Genomic DNA, 23,173 nt, shown 5'->3' on the forward strand with positions numbered 1-23,173 from the left:
GTTTTTTACCCATAAATAATCATAGTTATTCTTATTTTTAATATCGCGAGCCTCTTTAAGTAGCAATTTATTAGCCGGAGTAAGATGCTCATTAACGTAGACATTGGAGGCCGGTCCTGGATACCCTAACTGCGCCGTGTTGATGTGTCGGCGCAGGCGCGCCGCGGCTACCATCTCCTCACGGCAGCGGCGGCGCGCCCAGCGCACCACGATGTGCGGGTGGCGCTGCTGCAACCCTGGCTCCGGGGCGGCACCACCCGCCGCGCTACCGCCTGCACCAGCTCCCGGGCTCTGCTTAGTCGCCGCGTAGGTACGGACCCGATGAATATAGTCGATGTCACTGGAGTTGAAATTAAAACCAATCACGGCGCACAAATCTTTTAAAATGTTGAAAAGATTTTCGCCAGGCTTTGATGGAATGCCACTTATCTCAACATTATTCATTCTACTTTACCCCTTACATAATCTTTTGAGAAAAGATATAAAATATGAATGGAGTCCTGAGTGCGAGCGCGCATTCAACACCATTAAGGATATGTTGTGTCGCAGGCCCGTGCTGGCACACTATGACCCGGCGCGGCCGGTGCGCGTGTACTGTGACGCGAGCCCCTACGGGGTAGGCGCCGCGCTCACGCAGACAGACGACGCGGGCGTCGAGCGGCCCGTGACACACGCTTCGAGGTCACTCTCCACCGCCGAGAAAAATTATGCTCAAATATGCAGGGAAGGCCTCGCTATTATTTTTGCGGTACATAAATTCAACCACTATATCTACGGCAGACGGTTCATTTTAGTTACAGACTGCAAGCCACTAGCAGCAATTTTTAGTCAAAACAAGGCTATTCCGAAAATGATAGCAGGCCGTCTTCAGCGCTGGGCGGTGATTCTGAGTGGCTATAACTATGAGATTGAGTGTATAAGATCCGAGGAGAATTGTGTCGCGGATGCACTTTCGAGATTACCAGCGTCGGTTGATAAATTAGAGTCAGATATAGAAACTTTCGAGTTTATTAATCACATTGAAGAGGGGATCGCTATTAGTCATAAAGATATAGCCAAGGAGACGGGCCTCGACCCAGTGTTATCCAAAGTGGTAAGCTTATTGCGTCGCAATTGGGAGTATTGTGATAAAGAAGAATTGCGACCGTATTGGCTAGTACGAGAGTCGTTGAGTGTGGAGCACGGCTGCGTCATGCGCGGCGCGCGCGTGGCGGTGCCGGCGGCGCTGCGCGGGCGCGTGCTGGCCGCGCTGCACGCCGCGCACCAGGGCGCCGTGCGCATGAAGGCTCTGGCGCGCAGCTACGTGTGGTGGCCGCGTCTAGACGCCGATGTGGAGCGCACATGCCGCGAGTGCAACACGTGCACTATGGAAAGCCCTAGCCCACCGCGCGCCGCCATACACCCGTGGGCATGGCCACAGGCACCGTGGTACCGACTACATGTAGATTTTCTGAGCCCCAAAATGGGTATTTATTACTTGGTCGTGATCGACTCCCATTCAAAATGGATAGAGGCATTTTGTGTAAAGTCCACTAGTGCATTTTACACGATCAGAGTTTTGAGGGAAACGTTTGCGCGATTTGGAAATCCGCTAGAGCTGGTGTCAGACTCCGGCCCGCCGTTTAGTAGTTTGGAGTTCGCTGAATTTTTAAGGTACCGTGGTATAAAACATATACCGGTATCACCTTACAAACCCAGCAGCAACGGCGCAGCGGAAAACACTGTCAAACTCGTCAAAACATGTTTAAAAAAAGCAGTTAGGGATGGCGCAGATGTTGATGAAGCGTTACAAACATTCTTGATGATGCACCGCGCCACGCCGCACTGCACCACGGGGCGCACTCCAGTTACTGTTGAAACGGAATATGCGCATCAATCTCGACTTGCTAGTTCCCAACGCGGAGGAGATAGTTAGAGGAAGACAATTAAGAGCGGTAAATGAGCGTCAAATTACATGCCGGGAGCTAGAAGAGGGAGCAAAGGTCGTATTTAAGATCTATAAAAATAATAAAGAGTTCTGGGTCAAAGGTAGTAAGCGAATAGGTCCATTAACATACCTGATGAATGATGGTTCCGGATACCATAAGAGACACATAGATCAAATTATGAGGGATCATTCCGTTTCTCAGTCGAACCATGCCACAGCTGGGAACACGGAGTCGATCACAGCGCGCACGGTCGCTACGGTTCCGCTGGCTTCGTCATTGAAGTCAGTGCCGGTGACGTCACCACGAGCCGTAGGCGCCCAAGCGGCGCCCGCTGGTCCGGCATTGCCCCCTGTAGAAGGCACGGCGGCGCCTTCCGGTCTTATTTCCGAAAATCGGCCAATGCACATCCGTCGTCAACCCAACAGGTTAATAAATGAAGCTTAGGTACTTAGCATGAAATTAGATTTAGGCGATATAGTTAGGTAGATATTAAATATAATGTTGTTAGGATTTTAGTTGTTAAGTTAATTACTGACTAACCTGTATACATGTGTATTTAAAGGTTATTATGCAAGTTTAGAGGGATCTTAAACTATACCCAAATAACGTCTATGAAACCACTCTTAATGTTCTCACTCTTTACATTGAAATGCTTACCTTTTTAAGTGAAGTGTACTTATTATACTTATTAGTTTGTTATGAACAACATTATTTATAACTTAGTTGTTACGTACTTAGGTACTTAATACTTAAACACCTCTTATAAATGCATAATGTACCTACACATAGGTACCTATATGGTCATACCATACCCATGTCATTTTCTTGTATTCAAATCATGTTATTGTTTGTAGCCATAATGTCTTAATTAGTGTGGGAGAAATGCAGTATCTCAATATTTTATAATGTTTGCTTACCTACCTACATGTATCTACCTCCATGTTTAATGACTAATAAATCAGTTCCGATCATACCACGGTGTTGTTACTACGCTCCGCGTCTCTAAATATATAGAACCCAACTAATAGTTCAGGTAGAATGTCGCATAGAAAACACATTGAAACTCTTAATAAAGAAATTCCACGGATGATAATTTTCTTATTCTCATAAAGCGGTATGTTTTAGAAAACTTGGCTTTCAGCCCAGGAGGGTTAATCTATACTAACGAAATACTAACGAACGACAGCTGTCATGCAATCGGCACGTTTAATACAACGAGATAGAGTCGTGGGTCGCGCAGCAGCTTTACAAAGTTTTATCATATAGAGTGACCCCCCGTGCCGCCACCTCGGTAAGGATAAAATCTTACTGAGTTAAATAATTCCACGAATTAAGCTAGATTTTACCTGGCGCTATAGCCCAGTTAACGAAAGCTGGCACGTTCAACACATTGACATGTTGCGCTTGTGTGGTGTCTGTGAGTAAGCTCGTGGCTAGACATCGTCCTTCATCTGCTGTTTACAAAAACAGCGTGATATTTGTGGGCGTCAAACCGCATATGTTAAGGTGCCAGCTTTAGTTGACTGTCCTGTACCTTACATTTAAAAAAACAGGATCAAGTTTATGCGAAGCAATTTTTTGGCGCATTCCTTTCCTCTGAAATGTTTTCGAAGAAAAATTCTCTCATGAAAGGATGAACATTTTACCGTGGGCGCTGTATTTTAAATTCGGATAGATATTTTATTATTATCTTCTATATATTCTGAAATTATATTTCGTTTAAGTTGCCTTAAAAAAAGCTAACCTAGATTTTTTTTTATTCAATTACTGTTTAGGAACCTACCTACTACATTATTTTATACATTTAGGTCCTTATAACAGTGCATGTAGTGGTTAGTGACCCTCACTACTATGCCGAAGGTCCCGCGTTCGATTGCCGGCCGTTTTAGATATTGTTTTAAAAAATACACAACATATTCGATGGATTATTATTAAAGGCTATTTGTTTGTGTTTTTATACTCAAAATCGCAGTAGAGGTACATAACGCAGCCATTTTCATATTCTTTAGTTTTATATATATAGTTTAGTTTATACTGTCATGTAATTTAAATTAAACCGTCATATCAATGCTTAAATAAATACGAATTAATAGATATTTCAATTAAACAATAGGGAAGCGGAGACAAAAGCCTCTCTACGAAGGTCGAATATCTGGAACTCTGACTAATCCTAATTGTTTTAGTTCAATCATTGATGAGTGAAAGGTGACGAAGCGAATACGGCTAACCGCGCACTAAGCTTAGCTTTGACGAGGTTCGACACTTTGCAGAATGTCCTTTTCTGTAATTTAGATATTTTAATCTGTAAGTCTAGTACAAGAGTTTGCAATTTATGAAAACTATAAAAGTTTACGTTTTCTTCTGTCATCTGCATACATTATTTGTCAAAAGTTGCATGATAGTTTTCGCTAGAGGCGCCACTTTGTGTGCGAGAAAACGTAAACTTTTATAGTTTCCGACAATCTAACAAACCTGTACTAGACCCCCTGAGACGTAGAGTCGTGGTGGCGTAACGGATAAAGTCTCGTCTCTCATTTTTGAGGCTGTGGGTTCGAATCCTGCCATGTACCAATAAATTCTTTAGAAATATGGAAAAGGAAAACATTGAGAGGAAACCTGCACATCTAGATTCTAAGTGTATTATACTCATTCATAAACGGCTCTGATTATGTCGTGGGATTACGATCGTGAGCATATTATATGTACATAGGTATGTATTTATTTATTTATTTAATACTTTATTGCATAAATATGAGATATAAGTAATAATACTGTAATCTGAGACCTGAGACGAAAAATCAGGGTTCTTGTAAGTTGTCTTGTGTTTGTCTATCTAGGTGTGTGATAGCTCTAATACGGATGAAAAGTGTTATTTATTCACACCTGTGTGTTAAATTTAACCGCTTGTTTATGGTGAAATCAGATACTATTGAACAATTTCAATGTTTATTGATTAAAACATTGAGTATGAATGGTTACCCGAGTCCGCGTTATTCTATGGATTAAACATAACGTTTAGGAAAATTTAAAATAGCTTAGATAAATAGTAATAATTTTTGACTGTTGCTCTATAACAACTCTCACGAATTGTAGTTATAAAAATATAAATAATGAACTCCAATGCTGTCTGGGTTTACTATAGTACCTTTTAAGAGCTTTTATATTATATACAACCGACAACCACCAATCAAAGGTTGGCTGGTAGAAATAGCTTTTTAGCAATAAGTCCGCCTTTGTGCGCAAATTATTAGCTATGTTTTAAAAATGCTTCTGTGTAAAAATGGTTTTTTGTGTGCTATAAAGTGTATATAAATAAACTTTTTGTGCTGAAACCCAATATTCAGTACTGTGCGAATCGATCAAGGACAAAATGTAATAATACACGGCAACGCAAGGCTCCTAAGAAATTCAATTACTAACGGAAATAGGGTTACAGGCGAATATTAGCGGACGGCCTCACGCGAACTCTATGGCCTGAAACCAAATGTTTTTCTGTCTAGATATATTATGAAAATAGTACATTGTGATACGAACGATAGCATAAAGTGTGTCATCTCAGGATCTGCCTAGCTTGGGGACAGATGGCCGATAACGTTAATACTTACAATTTTAATTTACTTACATGCTTTTTGGCCATAAGCCCGCCTTTGTGTACTTACTTTTTCTATCTTCATATTTTGTGTGTCTTTGATTTGTATACAATAAAATGTGTATGTATAAATAAATAAATGTACCGCGAAAAGTGGGTGTCTTCCTTGCAACTCTTGGAAGTCACTCTCTATATCTAATAATCTCTAAACTATACCACAATAACAATCAGTAAACCAGATAAATTATAACATTCAATAGTACCTAATGAGTCCGATTCCTAACAGTCATTAAGTAGGTACTATGAAATTTAACTATTTGTCCGTGAGATTAAAAAGTATATACTTACTTGTTAGAGCTTCACAGACAGCATTTTTATCGATCGCTTGCACACGATACACGAACCATCCCTGAGTGTCCCGGCTTCGTCGGTTCACAAACAAAACATAACAGTTGTGACATACAGATGGACAGATCCAATAATGATTCCGTTTTTACTTTTTACGTTCGAAAACCAAAAATTGGCGGCAGGCGCGCTCCACCAATCCGGAGATTGCACGGCACGTTCCAAGTTTGAATTTCTTTCCTTTGATCGAGCGAAGCGAATGTAATCTCTTTGGTAATTTAAAAAGTTTCGATACGTGTTCATATTTTAATACGAAAACGAGCCTATTGTTCTTTATTTGAAAACCAGATGGATTATTAACATTATCATCGTCAATCTCATCAACGTCATCGTCGTCAATCGCCTTATCTGCTATACATAATGTATTTCTTATTAATTATATAAAGTTAAGTTACCCGTGGAATTTACACACGGATGAAAAAACAAAATAAAAACGATCGGGGAGATAAGTCTTTCGACAGTGACATTTCACGGTGTCACCGCAAGGGCCGCTTAGTAGGTGATAAGCCGAGAACAATCCTTGTTAAGTTCAAGAACGTAGCCACCAGGGACCAAATCTGGTTTGGGAAGACGGGTTTGAAGGGCAGTGGCATGATCCTGTCAGAGTTTCTAACCAAACCCCGGCACGATGCTTTCATGGCTGCAAGACAGCGCGTCGGCGTCTCCAGGTGCTGGACGAGGAATGGAGTTGTGGTTGTGCAGAGCCCTGACGGCAAACAACATCGAGTTGCTACACTGGGCGAGCTTGATAAAGTGTGCCCGCAAAGCCGCCGGCGACCAGAACTGCGGCTCCTGTCTCCGCATCTCCGCCCGTCACTCGTGATGCAAAGGCTGTCGCAGCTTCCATAGCAAGGCCAAAACGAGCTGGCACGGCCAAGAAGTAGCAGGTTTAGCGAGTAGTCTTGTTTTTATTGTTTAATTTCTACCTCAAAATAGTTTATTGTAATCAATCAATCAATCTTTGGTTGTGGCACTATGCCGTGTGTGACTGACACAGCAAATTCCGCCAAATTCAATAGTAATAAGGAACACACATGTATATTATAGCTGTCTTTACGGTAATTTAGATATATTTACAGGGTTAATACCTGGAACAAACAGACAAACACATTATATATACAGGACATCACAAATAGGGGTTAGTATAGTTTTAGTATATATAATGACAATATACAAATTTACAGTTTAATATTATTAGTCTTGAGAAATCTGTACAGAATGTTAGCAACTGGAGTATGTACAAGTGTTAGTAGATAATTAATATTTACAGGTTTAGGAATGGATGGGGGGAGGAAATCATGGAGGGAGGTTTGAAGATTGGGACACTCAAAGAAAAGATGATCAACAGATCCTTCGCTTGTACCGCAGTCACATACAGAACTATCACGCACCCGAATCCTAGCCAGGTGCACAGGGGTGCACGCATGACCCAGACGGAGCCTGCAAATAGTGGAGGTAGCAGGTTTATCAAGGAATCTTGCTCTAAAAAACCATGGCCTTTTGGGGATATGGGGTTGAATGTTGGAGTAAAACTTACCTTTGAGATTCCTGGAAGTGTCCCAGGACACTTTCCAGGATCTATCTAGCCTCGGACCTGCGAGCGAGGCAAGGTCATGAGCGAAGTTTTGGTAATGAGTATCCAGGCCCAAGCTAACGGCTTCCTTAGCGAAGGAATCTGCACACACATTACCAATGATGCCACTGTGTCCGGGAATCCAGGCAATAGCTACCTCAATACCCTGAGTCACACAGCGATGAAGAGTTTCTCTAATTTTGAGAATTATTGGGAATTTTGATTTAGATTTAAATGGATAAGCGATGATAGCTTGTAAACAGCTGGCCGAATCTGATAAAATGATAGTTTTATTTAATTTGTGGGACTCAGTGTAGAGAAGAGCTTCTAAGATAGCTGTTGCCTCGCCCGTGAAGACCGAGGTTTCAGGAGGACACTTTAAATTCAACACAACCCTGTATCTGGGCAGCCATACAGCCAAACCCACGTTGCCATCTTCAGATAATTTAGTTTATTGTAAACAGTCTGGCGAAAGACAGTCTGGGAAAAAATAAGTATGGAACGCGTACGAAAAATAATGGCGAGCACCGCTCACAGAGTACTTTTTACGCTATCATAGACATCTTTGGCTTTTGTCATCTGTCAGTGTCAGTCAGTCAATCGTTTAGTTTGAAAAATAATTTTAAATCATAAATAAATTAAGATTTAACAGTTATTTATATATTATTATTACTGTGGATAAGTGCAGTGTTTGTGTGGAGGTACCTAACTATTAGTGTTGCTTGATATTATTGATAATAATTATGTTTTATAAAACTTGTGAAATATGTGGTTTAAGAGCCGCTAGCCGGTCGTATAGATGGCCAAAAGATAATTTTCATGGCCAAATTTCCACTGGATGAGGAATGGTAAGCTACAATTAAAGGCTAAAGCATAGGATTTAGATTATTTATATGTATAAAAAAGTTAAAGTCTAATAAAATAACTGGAGGGTCAGCACAACCAACAATAGTGCATGAATGTTTTTTTTATCGATATCGATATTTTTATTTATCATTAGTACGCACAGCTCATCAATCAGAACAACTTTTGTCTACTAGTTTTGGAAATTAGCAAAAATCAAATTCGGATCTCCATACAAAAATTACCAGTGACTTTTATTATACCTACTTAAATAATTCAAAAACATAAATAGGGAGGGGAAAGGGAGTTGATAGTGATAAGGTGCAAGCCATATTGCTATCAAATCCTATTCCGAGCTCACACCTCCACGCGGTCCCTCCTGGTAACTATCATACACGACTCCCTAGCGCTTCAGGTATGATAGGCTAACGTGACAGGAAAACTCGCCAAGCCGTCTGGCCAGCTTGGCGTTTCATGGCTAAAATTCCCCCCATGAAAAGTCCTAAAAAACCACGGCCCTCAGTCCCCGGCAGCCCCGCTATCCCGGACTCCGGTAGCGGTCACGGTTCCGGCGGGGCAGAGGGTACTAATAATCTCCGGCAGAGATCCGGCTACCAACATACATTGAATATGGCTACATATAACCCAAGGACCTTGAGCACTGATGACAGGATGGATGAACTCTGTGAAGAGCTAGACCACATTAATTGGGAAGTGTTGGGATTGTCCGAGGTGCGGCGAAAAGGAGAAGATCTAGTGAGACTCCAGAATGGCCACCTATTCTACTATAGAGGACATGACGACACGAAGTATGGGGGTGTGGGTTTCCTTATACACAAAAAGCTATCTCCAGTAGTCAAAAACATAACAAGTGTTTCAACACGGGTTTGCTATGTCAATCTGACTTTGAATTCAAGATAAATAATAATAAATAATAAACGTGTACGCCCCCACCTCGAAACATCCCGATGATGAAGTCGAAACCTTCTACGAGGAAGTAGAGAAAGCGTATTTAGAAAACCCATGTCACTTTACAATTATCATGGGTGACTTTAACGCCAAAGTCGGACCTCCTCTGGCAAACGAGACATCGGTTGGGCAGTTTGGACTAGGAACTCGGAATGCAAGAGGACAAACCCTTGTAAATTTCATCGAACAACACCAGCTATACGCTATGAATACTTTCTTCAAAAAGCGACCATCGAGGAAATGGACTTGGATTAGTCCTGATGGCAGGACAAAAAACGAGATCGACTACATTGTCTGCTCCAACAAGTCGAATATTACCGATGTTTCAGTTCTCAGCCGCTTTAAGACCGGTAGTGACCATCGTTTAGTGAGAGCCACGTTCAGGTATAACCTGTCCAAAGAAAGAGAGAAGATGTTCCTGAGGAAACCGCTTAAGTATGAGGCGGCGGACTACAAGTTCCTCCAAAAAGAATTCCAACTAGAACTCCAAAACCGATTCGATGGACTAAAGGAAGAGAACCAGGACGTGGACTCACTAAACGAATCAATCTGCCGTGTCGTAACAGAAACCACCAAGGTGGGAGAAAAGCGAGGGAGGAAAAATTAACACCCGATACGCTCGCTCTACTGTCTCGAAGAAGAGAAATGAAATGTAACACAGCAGTGGACCTGAGAGAGTTACAAAAGCTGAATAAAACTGTCAGAAAAGCTGTTAGAACAGATCTACGAGCTTATAACGTGAATGTTATTAAAAACACCATCCAGGACAACAAAGGACCCAAAGTTTTTAAGAGAAAGCTCTGTGGAAACAGGTCCGAAATAAATAAGCTCTCTGACTGTTCGGGACCCAGTGCCCTGCTGATGTGGTATCCTAGTATTCCTAGTGTCCTATCGAGGGAGTCCTGGGGTTCCAGTAATGAGAGAGTGGACTGTATTTTTATGATGGTGTATTCTGGTTCACAGTAAGAGCCGCGTTACAATATTTCGGATAAGTAGATGTGTTCTGTATGAGATCCAAAAGGTAAGAGAGCGAATTTTGAATGGTTTTGAGTGAAGTTATACAAAATGAATGAATGTTACAATGCGATACAAATTGAATGAAGTAAATAGTTGAATGAATGATTATTATGAATGATTATGATGACGCGGTGCTCGAACATGCTCCCCGGGTTGAACGCTGTGTTCAAGAAGTTGGCAGCGGGCAGATGTTGTTGTAGGCTCGCTGTATGGTGCCCTTCTTGGTGAGGACGTCGACGACCCTTGTGATGCCATCAGTGCCCGGGTGGACCTTGATGATGCGTCCCAGTGGCCAGAGTAGTGGTGGCATCGTTCTGTCCTTTACTAGGACCAGCGTCCCTTCCATCAATTGCTCTGGAGAAGACCGGTGCCATTTGGTTTTCTGCTGTAGCAAAGACAAGTACTCGTTAGAGAACCGGTTCCAAAAATGTTGTCGTATCTGCTCAACCCGCTGGTATCTTGGCAGCAGCTTTATGTTGGCATCTGTGACCTGCGGATGAGGAACTGACATGAGAGACCGTCCAATGAGGAAGTGAGCGGGGGTAAGGGCTGTGAAGTCATTGGAGGGATCTGAAGGGAGCGGTGTTAGGGGACGAGAGTTTAAAATAGCCTCTATTTGACTTAAGCAAGTTGACATCTCCTCATATGTCAAGTGAGCTAGACCTAGAACTCGTCTCAAGTGGAATTTTACTGATTTGACAGCTGCCTCCCACAATCCTCCGAAATGAGGTGTATATGGTGGGATGAAGTTAAATTTGATACCGTCATCAGCAATTTGGCCAGAGATATCATCAGAGGTATCTCTTAAAAAGCGTTGTAATTCGTTAGAAGCGCCAACAAAGCTGGTTCCCTGGTCGGAGTGAATATTCTGAGGCCGCCCGCGGCGAGCGATAAAACGAGACAGAGCAGCCATGAACGCCTCCTTTGTGAGCTCTGTAACCAGCTCTGTGTGAACGGCTTTCACTGCAAGGCAAACAAACACAGCAATGTAACATTTTATTAACCTACAACCTCGACCTTTGCGATCGGCTATCAATATTGGCCCAGCATAGTCAATCGCAGTGTTAAGAAAGGGAAACTGCAAGTGAACTCGAGAATTAGGCAAGTTCCCCATTATGGGTTGTACAGTAGCAGCTTTGAATCTGCAACATTTTGCACACGCTCTGGCAGTACTCTTAGCCAGGTTTCTGCCTCCTAGTGGCCAATATGTCTGCCTTACATTGGCTAAAAGTAACTGTGGGCCGGCGTGGTGGAGGCTGATGTGATGTAATCTAAATATGAGCTTTGTTATGTGATGTTTGCTACATAAAAGAATGGGATGTTTTACATCAAATGAGTAAAATGAATTTTTAAGTCTGCCTCCCACACGAATTAAACCATCCTCATCTAAAAAGGGAGAAAGAGAAAGTAGTCGATTTTTAGCAGGAAGAGACTGATCAGACTGTAGTAAGGAATATTCTTCAGGAAACATTTCCTTTTGTGTCATCTTTAAAATCATGACCTTTGAACGTTGTAGTTCTGAAAGGGAAAGATGACCATGCAAGCTTTCTTTTTTGTGGCATTTATTTATAAACCTAAGTACGTAGGCTAGGATCCTAACTAGATTTGTAAAACTAGACCTGTTATGAATTAAGTTTGCTATAGGATCAGGAACCTTATGTGAGTCTTCAGCGTTGGAAAATAAAACTATTTCAGGCAGACTCTGTTCCTTGACGTTAGGCATTACTGGCCAATCACAACATGGTTTTGATAAGAATGAGGGGCCACTCCACCAGAGAGAAGACTCGCCGATAGCATCGGCCCTCACCCCCCGGGAAACTAGATCAGCCGGGTTGTCTTTTGACGGCACATAGCTCCACTTGTGACCGCTGGTACTCTCCTGTATCTCGTACACTCTGTTTCGAACAAACTGTTTGAGTTGGTTTGTCGGAGAAGAGAGCCAGCCTAGAACAATGGTAGAATCAGACCAAAAGAAGCACTGTGCGTTGACCGTCAGAGCGGATTTGACCTTGGTACACAGTCTTGACCCCATTAATGCACCGCTCAGTTCAAGGCGAGGAATCGTGGTAGGTTTGATTGGTGCTATCTTATTTTTGGAGACTAATAGGTGAACATCAACTGTGCCATTTTTACCTACCGTCCTAGCATAGATACATGTCCCGTAAGCGCGTTCAGATGCATCAGTAAAGGTATGAAGTTCAATTGAGGAAGGCTCATCGCATAGGATCCAACGTGGTATCCGTAAATTATTGATTTTTGGTAGTGTATCTTCAAATGTGTGCCAAAGATTTTTTATCTCTACTGATACCTCATCATCCCAATCATACTTTGCCGACCATAACTTCCTCATGATATCCTTTACCTCCATAACGCATGGGCCTACAAGACCTAGTGGGTCAAAAATTTGATTGATCGTAGAAAGAATGTGCCTTTTTGTTACTTTTGAATTAGGATTGTGTTTTAAATTTATGGAAAATAGTAACATATCTTGACTACATGACCAATATAGACCTAAAGTTTTACATGATGTATTTTCATTTAAGTCTAGGCTTTTATTATTTAAAGGAGTGCCTTTCAAATCCATAACTGTTTGTAATATGTCTGTACTATTAGATTGCCATTTTCTTAAATTTAATTTTGCTGAATCTAAAGTAGAAATTACTTGCTGACATGTATGTTTAAGTTTTTCGATTGAATCATCGCCATCTAAATAGTCGTCAACGTAGAAATTACGTTGGATTGCGTATTTGACCTTGTCATCTTGCACTTGATCAGCCAACGAAACAAGACACTTGGTGGCCAAATATGGCGCTGAGGAACAGCCATACGTCAGAGTGTTGAGGGTGTACGTCTTCAACGGTAAATAAGGCTCGGATCTGTAAATAATTTGCTGTAGAGATCGTTGGGAAGGATTAACTTCAATTGCCCGGTACATTTTCTCTACATCAGCTGTCACGACATATTTATGTTGACGAAAACGCACGAGAATTGAAAATAAGTCGTCTTGAACCGTGGGGCCTATTTTTTGAATGTCATTGAAGGATTTACCCGACGTACTAGCCGCTCCAGCATCAAAAACAACTCTACATTTAGGCTGAAACAAACCATGATGAGGAATATAATATGATACCTTGTTATCTTGTGGTACATTAATGGTATTTTCTGTCATATGACCTAGATCAATATACTCTTGCATAAATTTGGTGTAGTGTTCTTTTAAGACAGGATCGCGTTCGAATCGTTTTTCTAGAGACATGAATCGCCGCCTAGCCATGTTATACGAATCTCCTAGTACGTCGGGCGACTCCTTCAATGGTATAGTTACTACAAAACGACCGTCAGCGTTTCGAGAGGTGTGCTCGCTGAAACTTGCTTCACACTCTCTCTCTTCCTGTGACATGCAATGCGTGGGAGAGATTGCATCGAATTCCCAAAAACGTGAGAGATCAGGTTCATTATTTTGTACAAAATAACAGACAGAGCTTTGAAGTTGGCTTTGAGGAATAGACCCGGTCACTAACCATCCTAATTGTGACTCTTGTAGTACCGGTAGCTTCTTTCCTAGCTTAATAGAGGAGGAGCCAAGTACGCTCCAAAATATTTCGGCGCCTACTAGTATGTCGATAGAAGACGGAACATTGAATGACGGATCCGCTAGATTGATACCAGTAGGTATGGGTATATGTTGTATGTTGACGTGCGATGTAGGTATCGATTTAGTAATATCAGGCAGATTGTGACAGTTGATGCTCACCCTATAGCCACCGTTATTGGACACGATAGTAAGGTTACAAAGCTGTGTACTTACAGTAGCCTGATTGTCAATACCAGTCACAGTGGAGCTAGTATCACGTCTCACCAAACCCAGTTTAGTGCAAAGGCGGTCCGTCACGAAGTTGGCGGTGCTGCCGTTGTCCAGCAGAAGCCGTGCCTTGTGTAGTCTTCCGTGACGGTCACCTACCATCACCATCGCTGTGGATAAGAAAACGAACGACGGTTTGGCATCTGTTGTGGAAGTGTCGGTCGATAAAGTTACGTTGTTCTCGACAATTGTAGGTATATGCACTGTTTCCTTATCAGTATGAAGGAGCGTGTTGTGCTTGGAATTGCAATACCTACACCTAGACAACCTACACTTCTTATTAATATGACCAGGCCTAAGGCAATTAAGGCAAACCTTAAGTTCAGTCACCTTACGCACACGTTCATCAACCGTTAATTGACGAAAAGATTGACAGTTGTGCAGGAAATGGTTGTCGTTACACATTGGACAAGTGTATGAGCTATTGTTGTTTTGTGTGTTAACAACAAATGTTTTTGAAAAATTAGGGGCACTTTTTTGAAAATTAGGGGCATTTTTTTGAAATTCAGGCCTGCGATTTTGTTTGGTATCTTGTAATGTTTCTAAGAGATCTGCACGGCCTGTAAGGAATTTAGTAAAGTCTTGCAAAGTGGGGGGAATGTTTAATGTATTCCTAAATTGTTCCCACTCACGACTAGTTACGTAATCCAATTTCGTAGACAGTAGGTATATTATTAAAGTGTCCCAATGTGTGACCGGCTGCCCTAACGTAGACAGGGCGCGGAGGTTTTTGTTTGTTGTATCAATCATATTACGAATAGATTGGCAAGACTCTTTACCTATTTTTTCGATGTTAAATAACGACTGAATATGATTATTCACTAGAAGCCGTTTGTTATCAAACCTATCACATAACAAAGACCAAGCCTCACTATAATTTGCACTTGTAAAATCTAAGTTACTTATCACTAACTGCGCACTACCTTGCAACGAACGTCTTAAATAGTGAAACTTGCTTATATCGTCAAGCGAGTCACACTCGTGAATAAGAGACGTAAAAGTATGTTTAAATTCAAGCCAATATTGATAGTCACCAGCAAAGGGAATTAAATCTACTTTAGGTAAGTTAACCAAGTGTTGTCTGTTTGTTGCGCAAGCGTGCGTGTCACAATTAGCTGATACAGGGCCCACCTGGTTGTGCGCAGGGTCGAGCTGGCCCTCCAGCAGGGTGCGCGCCTGCGACACCAGCTCGTAGTACTGGCCCTCGAGCTGGCTCCGCTCGTTGTATCGCTCCTCGGCGTCGTCCGCTAGGTCCTCGAGCTCCAACTGTAATTTGTCGAAGACGGAATATAAGTCTTCGATTTTTTCTAAACGGCACTTTAACTCGTTAGCTTGCAACTTACTTAGCTTATCACTGCTTTTAGCTATATTTAGATAGGTGCTAAACTGTGTCAATTTTGCTTTAACACCGCCACGCTTCTTAATAAGCTCCTTTTCCGTATTCATTGTTAATAGTTAAGAGATATTATATAATAGCAGAAGAACACTAAAAGCAAAGCACTTCTAAACACGTTTTGCCACTGAGCAGTTAAAAAATGTACTTTATGAGCTTTAATAATTAGGTTGCACGTAAGTTAATTTGTAAATATTAAATTATGCACAGCAATTCGCACGACACGTCCAGCGTAAGCAAAATTAATACAGTGGAATGCGGTTTGCGGGGCGCGGGGGGATATGGGATAGATAAGAAACTTGATTATGTCGGCCGCCCGGCTACCTGGCCCATAGAATAGACCTACGCTAACTTTATATGAATTATGCTTGCGTGTTATGCAAGTTAGCTGCTATCTCAATTAGGTACCTAGATATTATATGCGTAATTAATTAAGTAGCCAGTAGGTGACAAACTATACTGGGCATATGAATGAGACAATCCAGCCTAGACAAATAGGGGCTATTTTGAAAATGATTAATAAGGTTTGATATAAATAGGATAGGTATAGGAATTGGAACGGACTCACAGTATCGTTTCGGCTCCGTAGGCAGGTTGGTTAGGCGCGTGACGTGGCGCGGCCGGCCGGGGTCCAAAGTTCACGCGGCGACTTTGTAGATGTATGCCGCAGTGTGATGACTTCGTAGGTGACCTAGGCTGCCTAGATGGATGGAGATGACTTTGGAGATGTCCTCTGGGTTGTTTCGCCACGAGGTTGATCTTGCAGCCCAAAGTTCTCGGCCGAAATTCGTCGAAATATCACGTAGAATGCTGCACGCGACGTCTTCGCAGGTATCCTGGAGGTGTCCTCGGCAAGATGGTACTTGCAGGTGTCCTGGAGGTGTCCTTGACGAAGTCTCTCACGTGGCACGTGGAAGTTGATGACACGGCGGTTACTGGTTGTGAAGAAGGACCATGTTCGGGACCCAGTGCCCTGCTGATGTGGTATCCTAGTATTCCTAGTGTCCTATCGAGGGAGTCCTGGGGTTCCAGTAATGAGAGAGTGGACTGTATTTTTATGATGGTGTATTCTGGTTCACAGTAAGAGCCGCGTTACAATATTTCGGATAAGTAGATGTGTTCTGTATGAGATCCAAAAGGTAAGAGAGCGAATTTTGAATGGTTTTGAGTGAAGTTATACAAAATGAATGAATGTTACAATGCGATACAAATTGAATGAAGTAAATAGTTGAATGAATGATTATTATGAATGATTATGATGACGCGGTGCTCGAACACTGACAGTCGCGGTAACCAAGTAACCGATCGTGACCAAATTCTTCGTATCGTTGAAGAGTTTTATGCGGAACTATATACATCAAAAGCAGCAGAACCTGTAACACCAGACGCTACAGACCCGAGAGCTGATCCAAGTGAGCGCTTCGACGAGGATGGCATACCTCCGATTACAGAAGCCGAAATAGACTATGCCCTGGGATCAATGAAACGAGGAAAAGCGTGTGGTGAAGTTGGAGTCTATATGGAAATGCTTCTAGCTGGTGGACTTCCCTTACTGAGAATGCTAGCTAAACTCTTCAACGAAGTGCTTAAAAACGCAATAGCACCAAAAGCGTGGAAAAATGCTATAGTCACGATCCTTCACAAAAAAGGGGACAAGACCAAATTACCCAATTACCGCCCAATAAGCCTACTCTCTCAGGTCTATAAATTGTTTGCCAAGGTCCTGTGCAACCGACTGAACCACTGCTTCGACGACTACCAGCCCGTCGAACAAGCCGGCTTCCGGAGTCGATACTCGACTATTGACCACATTCATGCAGTCAGACAGCTGATGGAGAAATGCAAAGAGTACAACCGGCCCCAGTGTCTTGCCTTTGTAGATTATGAAAAGGCATTCGACACAGTCGAGCACTGGGCCGTCTTCCATGCTCTCCATCGCTGCAACATTGACAAGCGATATGTGGATGTACTCCGGGAGCTGTACAAAGAGGCAACAATGCAGGTGCGCATGCATAGTCTAACTGACCTTGTGTCAATTAACCGAGGCGTGCGTCAAGGAGACACTCTCTCTCCCAAGCTCTTTACAATTTTGGGAGTGGGATATAGTATATATATATATATATATACTATATCCCACTTAATAATTAAATTAAAAAAAAAAATTATCTAACTTATTAATCTAAAAACAAAAATTCCATCTGCCAGCAGTAAAGTTGAGAACTCGGAAATAAATTAAATCTACTATCATACGCAACAGGGCCGTAAAAAAAAGAAAACTGAGTGAACGAAACAAACGAAAATGACAGTTGAGTTAAAAGTAGTCTGTGAAAGACATTGACACTGACACATGACATACACAATTTGACAACTACAGAAACAACACTTTACAATCATAGAGAAAAGAACACTACGTTTTAAGAGATGGGAGTACAAGCGAAAAAAAGAAAAAAATACTTGTATTATTTTTTTTTATTCACGCGTACTAACAGAGGGTACCAACAAAACAAAAATTATGACGTACAAAACTGCCAACATAGCCCCGCTGAAATAGTGATGTGCTTCTTATGGATATTTTTATCGATAACTAGTAAAAAAAAAAAGTGCGAGTGTATGTAAGTATTACTTTAATTTCAGTTTTACACAATAGGATTTCAGTGTTACACAATGACACCAACGTTAAGTCTCGGTTCAACGTTATGTTATGTTCCTATTTGAACACAAAAATATAATCCATAAAATAAACTCGAGATTTTCCGTTGACGTAAGTGCTATGATATAATGTTGAAATAAAATAAAAGTGGAAAAATATAATTATATTTATTTATTATAAAAAAAAGTGTCTGCAGTAAGTCCCACACATGGAATTGTTTTTTTTTCAATTGTGTTCTTAAAATGTTGTGGTAGAAAATGATTGCCACAAATTCGTTTAAGTTGATGTAGCTTTTCAATAGGCACATAAACCAGATCCTCCTTACCGGTCATCTTAACCCACTGTTTACATCTGCAAACAACATTTTTATAATTATTATTAAACAATTAAATATTATTTAAGTCATCATCATCAGCCTATGTCAACCCACTGCAGGGTATAGGCCTCCTCCATGTTATGCCAAGTTCCACGGTCCTGTGCTACACTCATCGAGTTTGGTCCAGTCACTCTCCTGTACCCGTATTACGAAAAACCGCAGCATATTCTATTCGATAGTCTATTCGAAAGTGCTGTCAACCTGTCAACAACAAAATGGCGGTGTATAGATTTGCGAAAGTTTGACAGCTATCATTCCATAGGTCATTGTCAGAATAATATTATGTACTCTGTGGTCATTCTTTTCGAAACTCATTCGAAAGGTAAAAAGTGTTCGAAAGTGCTGTCAAGTTGACAGTAGTCGCACTCGCATTCGATTCTATTCGTTAGCTCGAATTTTCATGATACGGGTACTGATGTCATCGGACCAACGGGTCGGCGGTCTACCGAATGATCGCCGTCCCTCCCTTGGCCACCACTCCGACACTGCCTTGGTCCATCTGCCGTCTTGCCGCCTTGCCAGATGCCCTGCCCATCTCCACTTCAGCTTCGTGATCCGTCTCCCAACGTCTTCAACCTTTGTCCTGCGTCGAATTTCTACGTTCGGGATACGGTCCACTAGCGAGATGCCTAGCATGGTGCGTTCCATGGCTCGTTGTGCTACTTTAATTTTGTGCATGCATGTCTTTGTGAGCGTCCATGTTTCGGCACCATAAGTGAGGGTAGGCAGCACACACTGGTTGAAAACCTTCGTCTTCAGGCACTGTGGCAGGCTAGATTTAAAAACATCTGCTAGGTTACCAAAGGCAGCCCACCCTAGCTCAATTCGTCTAGCGATCTCCTTTGTCTGCGAGTCTTTGTCAAAAGATAAACATTGTCCAAGATATATGTACTTGTCCACAACTTCTACTGAGCTGTTGCCTACTGTTATGTTAGGTACGGCTGTAGGACAACTGGTCATGATCTTGGTCTTGGACATGTTCATCTTCAGACCGACGCGCAGAGACGCTACATGCAATTCTTCAAGCATCTCTTGGAGATCAGCAACGTTCTCAGCTAGGACAATAAGGTCGTCGGCAAAACGCAGGTGTGACATGTTAGTGCCGTTGATATTAACACCTCTCTCGTATATATATATATATATTATTAGGTATATTTTATAGGTATATATTATTATGTTCAACAATAGTAATGATTGCGATTCGGATAGTGCAGAATTTGATTCTTGTGCCTCTTCGGATGAGTTAAACAGTAGTTGTAGTAGGTTTTTGAGTCTGCCCTCCTTACCCGAGGTGTTAGACTGTCAGTTCCGTGATGTCCCTAAAAATTTCAACGTTGTTCATATAAATGCTCAAAGTATTCCGTCTCATTTCTCGGATATGCTGGCTTCTTTTGATAACAAAAACTTACATGCTATTTTAATTTCCGAGTCATGGCTCAAGCCGTGTCTCCCTTCCTCTTCTTACCAATTACCCGGTTTTCACCTGCTTCGCAACGACCGCACCGGTTCTCGGGGTGGGGGAGTTGCCATTTATCTCCGCTCTAATATTCCCTACTCTATATTGAGTTTGTCAACTCAACCACCTCCGTCTGATGCAGGCGAACATCTTTTTATTGAAGTGACTCTTTCTCACACCAAGGTTTTACTTGGTGTGTATTATAGCCATTCATGTAAAGTCATTTTTTTCAAATCATTCGAGAATCTCATTGCGGACTTCACGCCTAATTATAGACATAGTATAGTAATGGGTGATTTTAATACGTGTCTATTAAAGAATGATTCTAGATCCTCTTGCCTTCAATCTATTGTTAAAGCTAGCAACATGAATATCCTTCCTCTTAGTACCACCCATCACTTTCCCAACGTTACTCCCTCTCTTCTTGATCTTATCTTAGTATCTTCTACAAATCATGTTGCTAAGCACGGTCAATGTGGGGCTGATGGTTTTTCTTATCATGACCTCATCTTCCTTTCTTATAAAATTCGTCCCCCCAAGGCTAAGCCAAGAATCCTTCTTCAGCGCAATTTTGGTGGAATGGATTTGGATAAACTGAGAAGGGATGCACGGAATATTGATTGGAATGTTGTTCTAGATGCAGACAGCGTCGACGAACAGGTGTCTCTTTTTAATTCACTACTAACCAATCTTTATGACGTGCATGCCCCGGTCAGGGCGATCAAGTTAAAGCACTTGCCAGCGCCATGGCTGACTGATGACATTAAGAAGATTATTTCCCAGAAAAATGCTTCCAAATCAAGATATAAATCTCAGCCTACTGAAGGGAATAAACTGAAATTTGTAGCTCTAAGAAATCACTGCAATAAGGTGTGTAGGGACGCACAACGACGCCATATCCATAAATCTGTTGAAAATGGCGATCCAGCCAAAGTATGGAATTTTCTTAAGTCTTTAGGTGTTGGTAAGGCCCGTAATAACGTCGTCCCGAAAGACCTTGATCTAGATTCTCTGAATTCACATTTCTCTTCTACCTCTGATTTAGACTCTGCTACTAAAATCAAAACTCTTAATCATCTTTCCTCCATACCAACACCCGACTTCCCTTCATTTAATATTCGCCAATTTTCCGATTGTGATGTTGAGAAGAGTATTCTTTCCATTACTTCCAACGCTGTTGGGAGTGACAGCATTAGTCGAAATATGATAGTTCCTATACTTAACATAATCCTTCCCATCATCACACACATCCTTAACTCCTCCATTATCTCTAGTACTTTCCCCACCCTTTGGAAAGAAGCCCAAATTATCCCTCTTCCCAAAAAACACAATCCATCGTCTTTTTCCGACTATCGACCTATCTCCATTCTTCCTTTCCTCTCCAAAGTCCTTGAAAAACTTGTTCATCGCCAATTAAGTGGTTTTCTCATTCGCAACAATCTCATGAATCCCTTCCAGTCCGGATTCCGCCCTGGCCACAGCACGGTCACTGCTCTTGTGAAAATCACTGATGATATTTGCCAGGGTATGGAAAATGGAAAACTTACTATCCTATCCCTTCTTGACTTCAGCAATGCTTTTAATACTGTCAATTTCGACATATTGCTGGGGATTCTTCGTTCTCTCAACATATCTCCAACGGTGATTGGCTGGTTTCAAAGTTACTTGCACGGGCGCCAGCAACGCATCCGTATCGATGATTCATTTTCTAAATGGTGCAGTACCTCAGTTGGCGTACCGCAAGGTGGCGTGTTGTCCCCCCTCCTGTTTGCTATCTTCATTAATAGTATCTCTGAAAATCTGTCTTCTTCCTACCACCTTTATGCAGATGATCTTCAGATCTACACACATGCAGTTCCTTCTGATCTACCTCAGGCTATTTCACTAACTAACAGTGACTTGAACAGCATATCCGACTGGAGCAAACGACATGGACTTAGAGTGAATCCTACTAAAACTCAAGTCATCATATTAGGCAGTTCTAGACTCTTGTGCAATGTAGACCTTGCTCATCTCCCTTCAGTGCTTTTTGATAATGTCCAGATACAATTTGCGAGTACGGTCAAAAACCTGGGAATCTTCATCGACAAACACTTGTCTTGGGGACCACAAATTGAATCAGTCAGCCGAAAAGTTTTGGCTCAGCTGCTTCGCTTAGGAGATTGCGTAATTTCCTTCCTACATCCACTAAGATTGCGCTTTCTCAATCTCTATTATTACCGATTCTTGACTACGCCGACGCCAGCTATCTCGATCTCACCGAGGAGCAACTTAATAAGCTTGAGCGACTTCAAAACTTTTGTATACGGTTTATATTTGGTTTACGAAAATATGACCATATTTCCGAATATCGTATAAAACTCAAGTGGCTTCCTATTCGCCTTCGACGGAATACTCATATCTTAACGCTTCTCTACAACATACTGTTTAACCCGGCATCCCCTCAATATTTAAAAGAGCGTTTTCAGTTTCGGCACTGCTCACACGATCGCACACTTCGGTCTGCTCAGAACTTGCGACTGCTAGTTCCGCCGCACAAAACTGACTTCTACGGTGACTCCTTTACGACGAAATCAGTGGTTCTCTGGAATGCTCTTCCTGAAGAAATTAGACGTGCACCATCTGTGGCCTCTTTCAAAGAAAGGGTCAAATTGCACTACCTACAGTCACTGACTAACTAGTTGAATATAATATTATGTAATGTGTATTATTTATGTAAGTATATTATAGGTATATATATATAATATATATAGTTATTAGATAGTTATTTGTTGTTTTATTTATTTATTTAGTGTATGTACTGTTTAAGTAGTATATATTTTATGTATATATATACTTGCACCACAACTACCTCACAATCATATAGACTTACTCTCTTCCATCCAAAGGTTGTCTGGTAGAGATTGCTATAAGCAATAAGGCCGCCTTTTTGTACTGTTTTATTTTTAAGTTTTGTTTTTTGTAATTTTTTTTTATTGGTGCAAATAAAGTGTTTTGTATTGTATTGTCTTTATTTTTGAATGAGAACATGCCATTGCTGCCTTTATAATTTTATGTATGCTATAACCTCATGTATTATCTTTAAAATCATTGGTGAATGCCAAATTAACCA

The 23,173-nt window shown here is 41.6% G+C and overlaps 4 protein-coding genes across 8 annotated transcripts; 2 read left to right on the forward strand and 2 right to left on the reverse strand.

Moving 5' to 3' along the window:
• Positions 1 to 461: 461 nt before the first annotated feature.
• Positions 462 to 1,915, forward strand: LOC125490831 (uncharacterized protein K02A2.6-like). The gene has a single exon (XM_048631180.1). The coding sequence runs from the start codon at positions 536 to 538 to the stop codon at positions 1,913 to 1,915; it is 1,380 nt and encodes a 459-aa protein (XP_048487137.1). The 5' UTR covers positions 462 to 535.
• A 4,955-nt stretch (positions 1,916 to 6,870) lies between these two features.
• On the reverse strand, positions 6,871 to 8,814 carry LOC125490832 (ribonuclease H1-like). Its single transcript, XM_048631181.1, has 4 exons — positions 8,769 to 8,814; positions 7,460 to 7,930; positions 7,314 to 7,362; positions 6,871 to 7,010 (listed from the first exon to the last, which is right to left on the reverse strand). Exons 1-4 carry the CDS (start codon positions 8,812 to 8,814, stop codon positions 7,004 to 7,006), a joined length of 573 nt encoding a protein of 190 aa, XP_048487138.1. The 3' UTR covers positions 6,871 to 7,003.
• A 479-nt stretch (positions 8,815 to 9,293) lies between these two features.
• On the forward strand, positions 9,294 to 9,914 carry LOC125490833 (craniofacial development protein 2-like). The gene has a single exon (XM_048631183.1). The coding sequence runs from the start codon at positions 9,381 to 9,383 to the stop codon at positions 9,912 to 9,914; it is 534 nt and encodes a 177-aa protein (XP_048487140.1). The 5' UTR covers positions 9,294 to 9,380.
• Positions 9,915 to 10,237: 323 nt separating this feature from the next.
• LOC119693304 lies at positions 10,238 to 16,859 on the reverse strand. Of its 5 annotated transcripts, none has more exons than XM_048631375.1 (2): positions 15,318 to 16,859; positions 10,238 to 10,706 (listed from the first exon to the last, which is right to left on the reverse strand). In XM_048631375.1, the coding sequence occupies exons 1-2, from the start codon at positions 15,630 to 15,632 to the stop codon at positions 10,491 to 10,493; spliced, it is 531 nt and encodes a 176-aa protein (XP_048487332.1). In that variant the 5' UTR covers positions 15,633 to 16,859; the 3' UTR covers positions 10,238 to 10,490. The 5 variants fall into 5 exon arrangements, with proteins under 5 accessions (XP_048487332.1, XP_048487331.1, XP_048487330.1 ...); XM_048631374.1 differs by having other exon boundaries at positions 10,238 to 10,814; XM_048631373.1 differs by lacking the exon at positions 15,318 to 16,859 and adding an exon at positions 14,133 to 15,311.
• Positions 16,860 to 23,173: the final 6,314 nt, after the last annotated feature.

Source organism: Plutella xylostella, chromosome 28 (assembly GCF_932276165.1).
Source record: "Plutella xylostella chromosome 28, ilPluXylo3.1, whole genome shotgun sequence".
Taxonomy (NCBI): Eukaryota; Metazoa; Arthropoda; class Insecta; order Lepidoptera; family Plutellidae; genus Plutella; species Plutella xylostella.

What these genes read in the sequence shown, in the direction of transcription:
- LOC125490831 (XM_048631180.1), top strand. Translation starts at nt 536, where the DNA reads ATGTTGTGTCGCAGGCCCGTGCTGGCACACTATGACCCGGCGCGGCCG.
- LOC125490832 (XM_048631181.1), bottom strand. Translation starts at nt 8,814, where the DNA reads ATGAAACGCCAAGCTGGCCAGACGGCTTGGCGAGTTTTCCTGTCAC. An exon ending in TTGGCGAGTTTTCCTGTCAC is followed by an intron (nt 7,931 to 8,768) that starts GTTAGCCTATCA and finishes AATTATCTGAAG; the next exon opens with ATGGCAACGTGGGTTTGGCT. An exon ending in CACTTCCAGGAATCTCAAAG is followed by an intron (nt 7,363 to 7,459) that starts GTAAGTTTTACT and finishes CACTATTTGCAG; the next exon opens with GCTCCGTCTGGGTCATGCGT.
- LOC125490833 (XM_048631183.1), top strand. Translation starts at nt 9,381, where the DNA reads ATGGGTGACTTTAACGCCAAAGTCGGACCTCCTCTGGCAAACGAGACA.
- LOC119693304 (XM_038116341.2), bottom strand. Translation starts at nt 14,936, where the DNA reads ATGATTGATACAACAAACAAAAACCTCCGCGCCCTGTCTACGTTAGGG. An exon ending in GTATTGACAATCAGGCTACT is followed by an intron (nt 10,815 to 14,132) that starts GTAAGTACACAG and finishes CCTCATCCGCAG; the next exon opens with GTCACAGATGCCAACATAAA.